This window comes from Triturus cristatus, chromosome 2_1, assembly GCF_964204655.1.
Source record: "Triturus cristatus chromosome 2_1, aTriCri1.1, whole genome shotgun sequence".
Classification (NCBI taxonomy): Eukaryota; Metazoa; Chordata; class Amphibia; order Caudata; family Salamandridae; genus Triturus; species Triturus cristatus.
Genome location: NC_140581.1, coordinates 766,264,895 through 766,277,278, shown reverse-complemented (window position 1 = coordinate 766,277,278; position 12,384 = coordinate 766,264,895). Strand labels below are relative to the sequence as shown.

Genomic DNA, 12,384 nt, shown 5'->3' with positions numbered 1-12,384 from the left:
AACATGTCGCAGCAGTAGAGGACTGTTGGACCTAAAGTCCTTGGGTAGCTTGGCTCAGGTGGAAAGGCCTAGTTCCAGAGTAGCATGTCGTGCTTGCATCCCACTCACCTCAGCACTCCAGCGTACCACCACTAAAAACGACACTACACCAGAGGATTTAGAAAAATTAGAAAAGCTTTATCTTTCCTTCTATCATGTTTTTCTTTTCCTTCAAATGAAACCAATCAGTTTTTATCTACATCACATTAGGGTCAAAACATTTCATCGTGACTAGATTGGCATTGCATAAATATCTTAGACCTGGTATGAAATCAAGCGCACCATCTGGTGGTCAAACAGCACAGCAAATTCCATAGCGCTTTAAATAAGAGTTATTAAACATAGCGCTGCTCAAAGCGATTTCATAGCACCTTAAATAGTTATTAAACATAGCGCTGCACATAGCGATTTCATAGCACCTTAAATAGAGTTATTAGACTTAGTGCTGCACATAGCGCTGCATCTGGCAGAACATTCGCACTTCAATTATGGGATCGATAACACGTCAGAAGTGGCCGTCCAGCATAACGTAGTGATGCAGGAATCAATAGCGCTTTAACACATGGCAAGTCTTTGAGGCATCTGCTAGACCCTTCTCCCCGTGGGGCACCTCGTGAAGGGGGACCGTGGCCCAGTTCAGTCATGCTCTGGGGTCGAAGGGGGCCTCACGTTGGATCTTCCCGGGGAAGGGGCGTGCTCCGGGCCTCGTGGGCCTCCCGCCCTCCTCCCCGGAGATTACCTGTATCTTCTGCCTTTTTCAGGCCCTTGCGCCGGTCTCTAAGGCTTCGGGCCCGGGCCCACAGCTGTCGGCTGGGAGTCCCGCGTTGCGGGGACTCCGGCAGACCTCCCAGTCAGCTCCGCACCAGAGAGGGATCCGGCAGAGGCGCGCGCCCGCAGCCGCCAGTGGCAGTGCGGCCTGCGGGGGGCGCGGCTCACAGATTGAATCCTGCAGCGGCGGGGGCGGCTTTGTGCAGTCCGCCCCCGTCACGTGACGGTGGATCACGGCTTCAGGCCTACGCGGCCTTCTTTGAACTCCGGCGGCCCTCTCCTCACAGAGCCGCGTCGATGAGGCTGCGACGGCAGCGGCAGTGCCCCTGTCTTCCCTGCGGGCCCCCCAAGGATGGCAGGAACAGGTGACACGGCCTAGGGCCACGGCGGTAAGTTACCCTCTGGGGCAGCCCTGACGGGGGTGGCACAAATTAAGGGGTGACTATGTTCTCTTTGCCTAGCGCTTCCTTTTTCCTCACACAAATTAAGGGGTGGCGATGTTCTCAGCGCCTAGCGCTCCCTTCTTCCTCACACAAATTAAGGGGTGGCGATTTTCTCAGCGCCTAGCGCTCCCTTCTTCCTCACAGCTACGCCCTGGCTCAGGGCAGGTGGGTTGGGAGGTGGCAGTCCACACGCCAGAGGCAGATCAAGATAGGGGGGGCCCAGGCCCAGTCAGGGAAGTAGAAGATAAGGTTGTAGGTGTTAACTCCTTTCCCCGGTTCTCTTCAGGGGTCCTGGCTAGGTGGGGAGCACAGAAAGGTTAACGTGATCCTAGGGTCAGAGGCTGACGGCAGGGCTAGGTCACGAGGTAGGGGGCAGTGTCAACCGAGGGGGGAAGAAAGCAGGCCCTAAGAACAGTCAGTTTCCCCCTCCAGCGCACCTACCTCCCCACTCAGGTGCCTTACTCACTTCACACAAAATGGCCGACGCACCTCACCTCTATATATAGCCTGGGCCCTGACTGTCCAGAGTGGCCCAGAAGGTTCTGGAACTCCTCATGTCAGCCTATGGCCCAGTCTCTGAGGTGATAGTTTATGCCACCATTTTGTAGAGGAGCTCTCACTCTCCCTCCATTTTAGGGAAGCACCTTGCGCCACACCATCAATTAGTGATAATGGGGCACCCAGAGCCTCTAAGTCAACACCAAAAAAAACTAGTGGACAGAAAAATTAGAGGGTAAAGGAAGCAAAATGAGGAGGGGACAGCCAAAGGGCTGGCAGGTCTAACAAGGACGCCAATATATTTACGGAGAATTTGCCTAAAACGTAGGACTCTCGATGATGCTTATGAAGGCTAATAGAGGATCTCGAGAATCGCCAACGGCAACAGAATTTGAGGATTTTCAGTGTACCGGAAGGGAGAGCTCTGATCCCTGGGCCTTTATTGTTCATCTTTTTCAACAAGCAATTCCGGACCTAGCAGACTGGGATATGGATTCACAGGTCCAGCAGGCACACAGACTGCCTTTGACTATCTCTCAAGGGAATCAAGCTAAGAAACATTTCACGGCCAATATTGGCGTTTATGGGCAATTTTTTTGTTACATCAAGCAATTTAATTATTTAAAGGCACGCCCTTCGGCTCCCGTGAAATTGGACACTATGTCTATATTTGTATGTTCTGATCTGTGCAAATCAACAATGGACAAATGGTGGAGGTTACATCAATTAATAGATCCTTTTAAGGCAGTGTGCTCAAGTGTTTCTTCAGGAACCAGCTCGCCTCAAGATTATTAGCGATGGCCAGTCACACATTTCTTTTTTTCCAGAGAACATGATGCCAAGCAAGCGTTAGCAAAATGGCAGCTAACTGCTAGAAAATGATTTAACTGTCAAAGGTGAAACATGATGGGACAATAGAGAAAGTATTTTTGGTTTGTCCACTGTTGGCGTCAAATTTTAGGTTATTTGTTTTTCTCCCTTTTTGAGTTTGACACTTTGAACACATTTAAGGCGAGGAAGGGGGTTGGGGGGGGTGGTAGGAGGGGCATTCTCGTAAGGCTGGCTTTTAGGGACAGCAAGGAAGGGGGTGATTTTTGTTTTCACAGGCTCTGGGGGGGGGCGGGGCGGGGGGGACAGGGGCGGGGGCGGGGCGGGGTGAGGGAGTAGTAGGAAGGGTGAGTGAAAATAATAGAATGGTAGTTGGCGGGGCATGGCCAAACTGGTGGAACGGCCAAATAGCGTCCTCCTAGGAAAGAACGTCTTCACATAGCACTCACTGGTGGAACGGCATAATGGAAGGGGGCAGGGTGGGAGGGTTGCAAATAGCAACAGCTTAGTAAAAATTTCATTGGTAGAGCATAAGGGACAGGAGTATGTAATAGAGGGGGGGATATCTAATGCTGGATTTTAAATACATGTGCTAGAATGTAGCGGGGCTTAATCAGGCCAGAAAGCTCAGGCTAGTAATGGAGGAGCTTTGGGTATTTAAACCTCATATTGGGTCTCACAGAAATGCACTTAGCATTTAAGGACAGAGCTTTACTTAAACAGCTTGGTTTAGACTTACTAGTATGTAGTTTGCAGGCAGTCTCCATCCGGGGATGGGGGGGAGCTATATTATAGTCTAGGAATTGTAGAACGACTGTCTTGCAAACTATGGCCGATTCTAAAGGGAGCTGGCAATTGCCCAACTGTTGATTGCTGGGTGTAAGACTACGATGTGTGGTATATGGCCCGAACACGTATTGCCCTGAGATTATTTAACATTTATGTTCTGAACTATTGGAGTGGGTGGGCGAGCGGATAGTGATGGGGGACTTTAATTGCATAATTGATTTAAAAAAATTGATACTACCAATACTACAACTCGTGCTAGAATGCGCAGGACTAGGGCTGCTATTTTGGAACTACTTCATACACATCAATTAGAAGATGCCTGGAGGAGACTATTCCAATCTAGTCCAGGGTATACATTTTATTCGTCTCCACAGACAGAATTCCCGAATCGATATGATTTTTATCAATAGAGGAATGTTGGAAAAAGCATCTATTGAGGTATGTCCCAAAATTACATCTGATCACAACCCAGTCATGTCAACCCTACAGACCGAACCCGGGGGTAAAGCCTCAACTAGGGAATTTTCATTTCCTAGACATCTTCTTAGTAATTTTGACTATCTAAAATGTATTCGAGGAACACTAGTAGAATATTTGGAGAATAGGGGCACGGCATCTGCAGCAGTGGTATGGGATTGTCTGAAGGCCTATGTAAGAGGGGCTACACTACAGTTTATTTTAAGGCAGAATCATCATGTCTTACGGCAAAGGGAGCAGGAGCATAAGCTCTGCTTGGATTTAGAGCAAGAAAACGCAAGAGCTATTGCTGAGAAAGATAATACGGAACAACGAATATATCAGCAGGTGGTAGAAGTGAGAGCCAAACTTAGGAGAGGGCTGAGTGATAAAGTAGCCAATAACTACCCTAAGTGTAAATCTAAACAGTATGAATATGAGGAAAGGGTTGGCCGTTTGTTAGCTACACAGATTGCCGACCAAAGGGCTAGATCTCGTGTTACATTAATAAAAGGGGTAGATGGTCTGTCTTGCACTCAGTCAGCTGATATAGTGGAACAGTTTAGACTCTACTGTGCAGATTTATATGGCAAATCAGCATTTTTTAATCAACATTCTGCTTTGGATTTTATCCAGGAGAGTGGAATGCTGGTTTTGAACTCTTTGGAGTCCAAGACATTGCAAAAAAAAAAACAAAAAAAAAAAAAAGTTGATTTGAGAAAGGTAGAGGAGGCGATTAGTGTACTGCCAGCGGGTAAGGCTGTTGGGGAGGACACTATTTCAATTGAATTTTATAAAGTCTTTAAAGATGTTTTGGTACCCGTTTTAGCTGCATTATTTGATAAGAGTGTCCCCTCCGCTTGGAATGTTACTAACATTACAGTCTTTCCCAAGAAGAGGAAACCGGTGGACAATACGAGTTTGTATCGTCTTATATCGTTGATTAGTACGGATGCTAAAATCTTTTCCAAAATCCTCGCCTCACGGCTTGCTTCGGTTATTCACCATTTAGTTTCGGAACAGCAGCACAGCTTTGTTCCAGGCAGACACACGGCTGCCCATATTAATACAGCTATTGCCGCATTTGACGTCTCTGGTCAACAAAACCAACGTATAGGGATGCAGATGCTGGATGCCGAGAAGGCCTCTGACCGAGTTGCATGGGGAGCACTATGACTGACTATGTCAGCACTCGGCCTTGGTCAAAGGTTAACTTGGCGGTTCAGAAACTGTATTGCAATTTGACAGCTGCAGTTAAGCTTAACGGCCTTGTTTCAATTCAACTCCCTGTTAGAAGGGGTACGTGACAGGGATGTCCACTATCCCCCATTACGGTTTGCTCTTTATATAGAAACATTTGTTAAGCACTTGTTAAATAATGCTAGGATTCTTCCCGTGTCCCTTAGTGGTCTGGAACTAAAACTAACTGCATATTCAGATGACATTGCTATCCTTTCCACCAGTCCGATAGATGCTATAGCTCAAATTATGCAAGAGGCGCGACGTTTTGGCTCATTTTCCGTCTATAAACGAATCCCGAATAAGACTCAGAATATTTTTAACTTTCAGCTGTTTGTGGCCCCATCAACGCTAGGGATTACTGCAATGGCAACTTATCTTGGAGTCAGTCTCAGTAGTCGAGTGGATGATATGGTCTCACTGAACTATGAGCCACTGCTAAATAAAAATGGTGGCAAAATTACGAAGTTGGCACCGGCTTCCGATTAGCATAAGGGTGTGTTGTAGGTAGTTTTATTTGGGGGCAACAAGCATGCAAGGAGAGCCCTTCGGTATATAAAAATTATCTTATAAACACGGTGGCTTTAAACTCCCAGATTTTAAATGATATTTTTGGGCTGCTTTTGTAGGCCGAATCCAAAGTTTACTTAAGGGCCCCGATACCCGTGCCACGTGGTTGTCATATCAGTTATCCTGCGGACCAAGCACAGGGTTTCTATTTTTATAAAACGGCCAACCCCAACTATTACAAACGGGTTTGGTTCAAGATAATAAAAGCTATTATGAGGATATGGCAAGATATTTGCAAAAAATATTCTCTGCATGTGTTGCATTCCTACATGTTGTGGGGTAATCCAAAACTGCTCGACATATTTCACGATTACACAGGTAGAGGCTGGCTATGTAAGGGATTATCTCAGCTTGGCCAACTCTACGACGGACAAGGGTTTCAATCCTTCTCAGCTTTGCAGGATGAGTTCAGGCTGCCGCAGAGTACATTCTTTAAATATATATAAATTAGGGACCACTTTATTACCAGTCAGAGGCTAACAGAGATGAAGCCCACAGGAGTATTATCTGCACTGTTTAAGACCTCTGGTCGAGGAACTATTGGCATAGTTTATCAGAAACTTCTTGCAGCTGTCACGGATGATATCGTGCAAGTGGCAGCAAAATTAAGTCTGGTCCTAGAAATCGATATAACTAAGGAGGAAATACAGGTTTCTTTGAGATTCATTGACGCAGCTGTAACATCTGTCAACTTTCAAGTGTAACAATATAGGACGGTATTCATGTTGTATTACACTCCTGAACTTCTTTCTAAATGGGCTTCAACTCAACCATCGGCTAAATCATCCTGCCCAAAATGTCACAAGTACGCAGCAGATTTACGGCATAGGTTTATTACTTGCCCTAGGTTGAATGCATTTTGTTTAGATATAACTGAAGTTTTAACAACGCTGGTAGGCTACGGTGCTCCGATAGCGGAGGAGGAAGTAGTATTAGGGGTAATACCGGATATAGGCAGCTATACGAGATTTGTAGTATCAATTATCATAGCCTGTGTGCGTTATGTATAGCTCGTGCATGAATTCAAAACACGTGTCCAGGCATGAACGAATTTTGGGTTTTACTTCGGCATATATACGAAATGGAACTAGCACTAACCAAAGCTAGAGGCCCATGTTCTTGGTTAAAATTTAAAAGGGTGTGTTCTAATCTGCAATGGGATTAATGACAATGTTTTTGTTTTCTGGATCTTTCTTACAGTAACCTTATTTTGAATTGGGAGGTATTGGGTTCTTCGATGCGGTCTCTTCCAGGTAGTAGATTATTATAACTGTATTATTTTATATATTATACCTCAGTGGATGTTACCCTTGTTTTTTGTGATTTGTATGCTCTACCTGTTGCTATTTGTCATTTGCTGTTGGTATGTTCTTTTTGTTTCTTCTCTTTTGTGTAATGTACTATAATTGTGGCAAAGAAAATAATAAAAAACAATAAATAAAATTAGGACAGTAACTGCACCATTCTGTTATGGGTAAGCATGTTCAAGTCGACAACCCTTGGTTTTCTGAATATTGTCATATACAAAACAGACTGAATTCTTCGATGCTCTCAAATACTTAATGAGTGGAGAATGCCAACACTGAATGACAAAGGTGATTACACAGTGTGGTACACAAAATACTAACATTTCGCTCAATCTATTCCGCCATACTATCTGTGATGCAATATACTTGGTAGCTTATCTCCTAATACTCATAGCCTCGGCCCCTTATGGCTTCTTCTACCCCAATTTCCATTTTCTTGTATCCCACACCCAGGTTAAGCCATCTTACTCAGATTCCCGGTCCTTCACTGCCACCTCCATCATTCAGCTAAACTGCCCAACTACCATCTAATGCTGCTCAGCAACAAAGTTTTCTATGGGAGTCAAAGAGAACACCACTAAAGAGAATTACTTTTAGCAAGCAGAGTGTGCATGGATATAGGTGACAGCAGTGAGAGATTGTAGTAGGAGTTAACTGGAAAGGAGAAGAACAGGCAACCAGAGAAGCCTATTTATCGTGTACTGAACACAATTAGTGAGGTGAGGATGGGAGATATAATCTGATGTACTAAGATGAAATTCTTCTACATGTTAATAAAATACACTTATTGGAAATTAGAATAGACGTTTTATATGTTTGCTGCACAAGGTCTTCAAAAATAAATATGCTTTTAAAAATAAGTGTTGCAGGACACCTTCTTTGCTCTTTTTCCTTTACTTGAGTTAGTTTGTAAATAAATGCTTGCCCTTTAAACAGTTTTCTGAATGTTGGAAGTCGTAAAGAGTTCATTCAGTAGAAAGGGTCCAGTGTGTCTTTGTTGCTGAAGGGTTAACAGCATAAACTAAGCAAGTACGTTTTTAGGAGGTGGAAATAATTAGCATTCATATTCCCGAGACAAGATTTTAAGATGTCAGTTTAACAAGACTTTTTAGGTAAAGCTGCAAGGCATCTGCATACTGCTGTATGGGAAATTCAGTCTCTTAATGTTTCAGAGAGGAATTTTAAGAAGGGGATAAATAGTAAGGGTATCAATCTAGATCTTTCTGGGACTCTACAGCTCATGGTGGATGTTGAGATGTGTTCAAACTTTAGCTGATGGTTACAAATCGGAGAGATCGAAAGAAACCCAATTTAGCACCAGGCTGTGGAGGCCCATTCTGCGTTCAAGTCCTATTGGCGTCCTTTGATAATCAATACTGTGAAAAACTTCAGAGAGGTCCAATGCTATCAGCAAAATTTGAGCCCTCTATTGAACAAGTTAATAGCTATCAAGCACCTTCAGGTTGGCTATTGCCATGCTCAAGTCCGATCTGAATTTAAACTAATACACCATGAGAGACAAACTAATTTACAAATATGGATAGTAGTTTGGAAATGTAGCATTCATTCAATGGCTTTGACTAATTATGGTAGGCTAGCAACCAGCCTGCAATTATAGTGGTTGCTTGTATCAAGATTAGACTTTAAGGTGAGAATAATCTAGCCAGTTTTTTGACCATCTGAAAAGTGCCCTTGTGAGCGAGAAATATTGATCATCAAGAGCCAGGGTTTCTAAAAAGGAATCACAGATGTTGGGATAATGTTTCCGAAATAGTGGATTTTAGATGCACTACCCTTTTCACAGCTCATGTGATGTGATGAGCGATAATTGGTTCTTGTGGCTGAAGGTTTAGAAGGTGAAGGTTCAACAACTTATTGCCACATTTGCATGTGGAAGACTGAACCACCTCTCCTGTCCAGCCCTTATCTGGGTGAACTTAACCATTACGGAGCAGAGCAAAACTCCTTCAAAACTGCCTAGAATTCAAATCACCACCATGTTTACAACAATTTTCTACTTTTTCTCTTAGATCAATTCATTTCAATATTTTTTGTCAACGAACATCCTTCAACTTTGCAACATAACTGCTGTATTCAATACCATTGCATCTTGTTTTCACTCTTCAGTTCTGCCTGCGAGTTTGCCAACCTTAACTCTTGATTTAGTGACACACTTCCATTATATTACAAACAACGGTGGATTAACAAGACAATGCCCAATTAAGGAGACTTACAACTATGAGTGCCAATGTTATTAAAAAACAATCTTTAAAAATAATTTCCATTAAGGTGATTTAGGACAGCAATTCAAGATTAAAATTAGTTTACATGTGACCTCAAATGTTTGACAAGCAGTTGACAACTAGGCTATTTCAGGTTGAGGGTGGTTATAAGGGGGGGGGAGGTGTTGAACATCTCAGACTAAACAAATACACGTTACCACTGCTACTGAAACTGTCTATTTTCTATTATTACCCTTTCCAATCATAGACGACTCTTTGATGGTTAATAGCCTGCGCTCAAGCATCCAAACAAAATATTCATACATACATATTTTCCTGCTCAAAGAGGTCAAGCACACAACTGCAAAAAGTGTAATATGAAAGAAGCTAGTCTCCATGAGAAAAATAGATCTGTGGAGCCATGCATTAAAACACTGATTACGTATAAAGTTGCCTTGTGCAGCGCTATGTGTATCTGCAGAGCTACTTGAAGGCAATATTGATTCGGATCTAGTAGAAACTCACTTTAAACAATTTACTGTTTGGATTAAGGCTGCCAAGCAGACTGCAATTGAAGCAATAGCAACAGCTAAAAGGATTAAAACTGAGGCAGCATCAAACTACGTATCGCTCATTCGAGACCCAATGCACACGTTCCATTTACTCCAAGGCAAAACAAACCTGAAAATGTAAATAAAACCTTCCATATTAATTTTTTTTTTAAATAACACGTTAGATTTATTGAGATACCATTGCCCATATAAAATGTTATTGATTACATTTACATAGAAATGGAAGTGGTTGCAACGAACATACCTGGAAGACTTTGGGAGCGCTGACTAAAGATGCCAATGCGGAGGAAAGCGTGGCTGAAAATATGCCAGCAGAAATCAGGGGTGCAAACCCCGACACCATGCTCATTACCTGCAAATAAGAACAGAAAATAAGGTAACAACATTTATCAAATTTTTTAACTAAACATATATTTTGTTCTTCAGTAGTTTTTCCTGAAATACACCAAATTGTAGCAAATCCTTTCCGCTCTCTTAATAGCATTTCCACCAAGTACTAAGATAAATAATAATGGAGAAATGTATTTGGGACAGTCTTTCTATATATTAGGTAAAGGTGCACTTGCATACTTAAAGCAAGTCTGACACAGCCTTTACTAACTTAAATGAGATCCATTATTCTGTAAAACGTCATTCATGATTATGTATTTAGGTTCTATAGAACGCATAATGTAGAATTCACTGTATTATAATCAGAAGATTAACTAACCACCAACATATTTGAAGCCTCTCACTGAACAAGCATATTCTAAAATAAATATTTTATTAAAGCTCTACGGGCAAGTTTTGCATTTCCTTTTGTACAAGACTGCAACCACAACAGGACTTTAGGGTGATTTCTGCTGACCAAAAACTAAGTGCAAGACAGTGCACAAATAAAAAATATTTCTCTCTCACCCCCCTCACCCGCAAAAATGTTGAAACCGTCGTGGAAGGAGGTCTGTAAAGGCCTTCCTTCACTCTGGAAGGCCTAACGTCACATTAGTCAATACAGAATGTGGGGTAGGTTGTGGGGCTAATGTGCCTGACGGGGGGTACTTCACTGATCAATTTCAAATGAGAGATAAGAACTGTTTTGTGCCACTGAGTGATATGGTGCCTGTAACACTGATCAACACGTTTGATCTTTACACAAGTCAAAAGCATACAAAAAAGTACTTTAAATCTACAGGCATTGTAATCTCCAACTCAAGCCAACTGTCATTACAATGAAGCTACAGATTTGGTATGAACAGAGAATGCCACCACACTGGGAGCTGCTGTACTTGTGAAATTCTGCTCCAGACCATCACCATTTACAGGTTACAACTGGAAAAAACAGGTAAGTCCATCACTTGTCCAAAGGGCTATATCCATGCTAGGTAATTTGGATATCCACTGAGGCCAACGTTACACTCTGAATGTAAAGAAAATACTTAATGTCAGTGGCTATCCTGAAAATGTGGCATAGATCCTACCTTCAAGAATCAAAAAGCAGCAACCCAGGGTTAGAGCATATGCCTCTTGCCGGAATTCATTCAGGGTCCATAAGGGCTACTGGCTCAGCGGTAGGAAAGACAGTTTGCCACTGATAGCCAGTGGTCTATAATACTATTGCTCTGCAAATTGGACCAAATACACCCTCCTCTATGTATGGGCTTTAGAAGCAGTACCAAGCCTTCAGGCGTCACAAGGGTGGCAGATTGCATTGCATAACTTCTTGGCCCAAATTCTGTAGATGGTCTTCTATGGGCTGCCACGGGAAATCCCTCACAACACGGGGAAATGGGGAGATTTACTTTGGATCCCACTTTTTGTTTTTCAACACATTTTCCAGACATGGGATGTGGATCCACTGTCTGGTTCTGAAACCTTAGTTTGAGACTGTTCCCTTCCGAATTTCATTGCTCTTGAGTTAAAAGCGTTTGTGGAAGATGGTGGCTCTCACAGCAGGTGGCAAGGGGCCTGGCGCCAAGCACGAGTATATAAAACAAAGGCACAATAAAGAGTGAGATCTCAGCACTTGAATGTCAGCCATCCTGAAGCCATAAGAAGGACCACATACACACTTCTAAAATGGAATCCCCAAAAGCCTCCATTACTTTGGTTTACTCATTCATACAATGTATGAAACAGACCTCTGAACAGACAGTGGTATTGAGTTAGGTAAAACGGCGCCACTCAGGAAAATCACATATATTAGTTTCAATTGATCCTAAATTCGGAATGGTGCTGTAAGGTGAGGAGAACCACCAACCTCCCGCAAAATTGCGGCCAAGGCCACTGAATACACAAAGGAAATCCTCAGCACACGTCTGTAGTGTATTGAATATGCTACTTACCAGTATGCATCTGTTCTTGGCATGTAGGGCTGCTGACATTCATATCTGTGCATAGATCGCCGCCTAGTGTTGGGTCCGGATGTTTGCACGTTGTTGTCCTGGAAGAGTCTTCGAAGTATCCTTGGATAGGTGACTCCTCCCCTGGACTACAGTGCGCATGGGCATCCCCTCCATCCTCAGATTGTTTTTCGCCATTGTGGCAGTGATGGAGTAGACACAGAAAGTGATGACCATGCTTGCAGTAATTCTGAGAGCTGCAGCTGCGACAGGCGCCGGGGAGGAGGGAGGGCGATATGAATGTCAGCAGCCCTACATGCCAAGAACAGATGCAT

General features: G+C 43.3%; 1 protein-coding gene across 1 annotated transcript in view; it reads right to left on the bottom strand.

The window, feature by feature from the left end:
- Positions 1-12,384, bottom strand: part of SLC12A2 (solute carrier family 12 member 2) — a 345,212-nt gene that overhangs the window by 153,417 nt on the left and 179,411 nt on the right. The window contains exon 11 of the mRNA XM_085632709.1: positions 9,976-10,083. Within this exon, the coding sequence (XP_085488835.1) occupies positions 9,976-10,083 (108 nt within the window). The remainder of the gene's footprint in view (positions 1-9,975; positions 10,084-12,384) is intronic.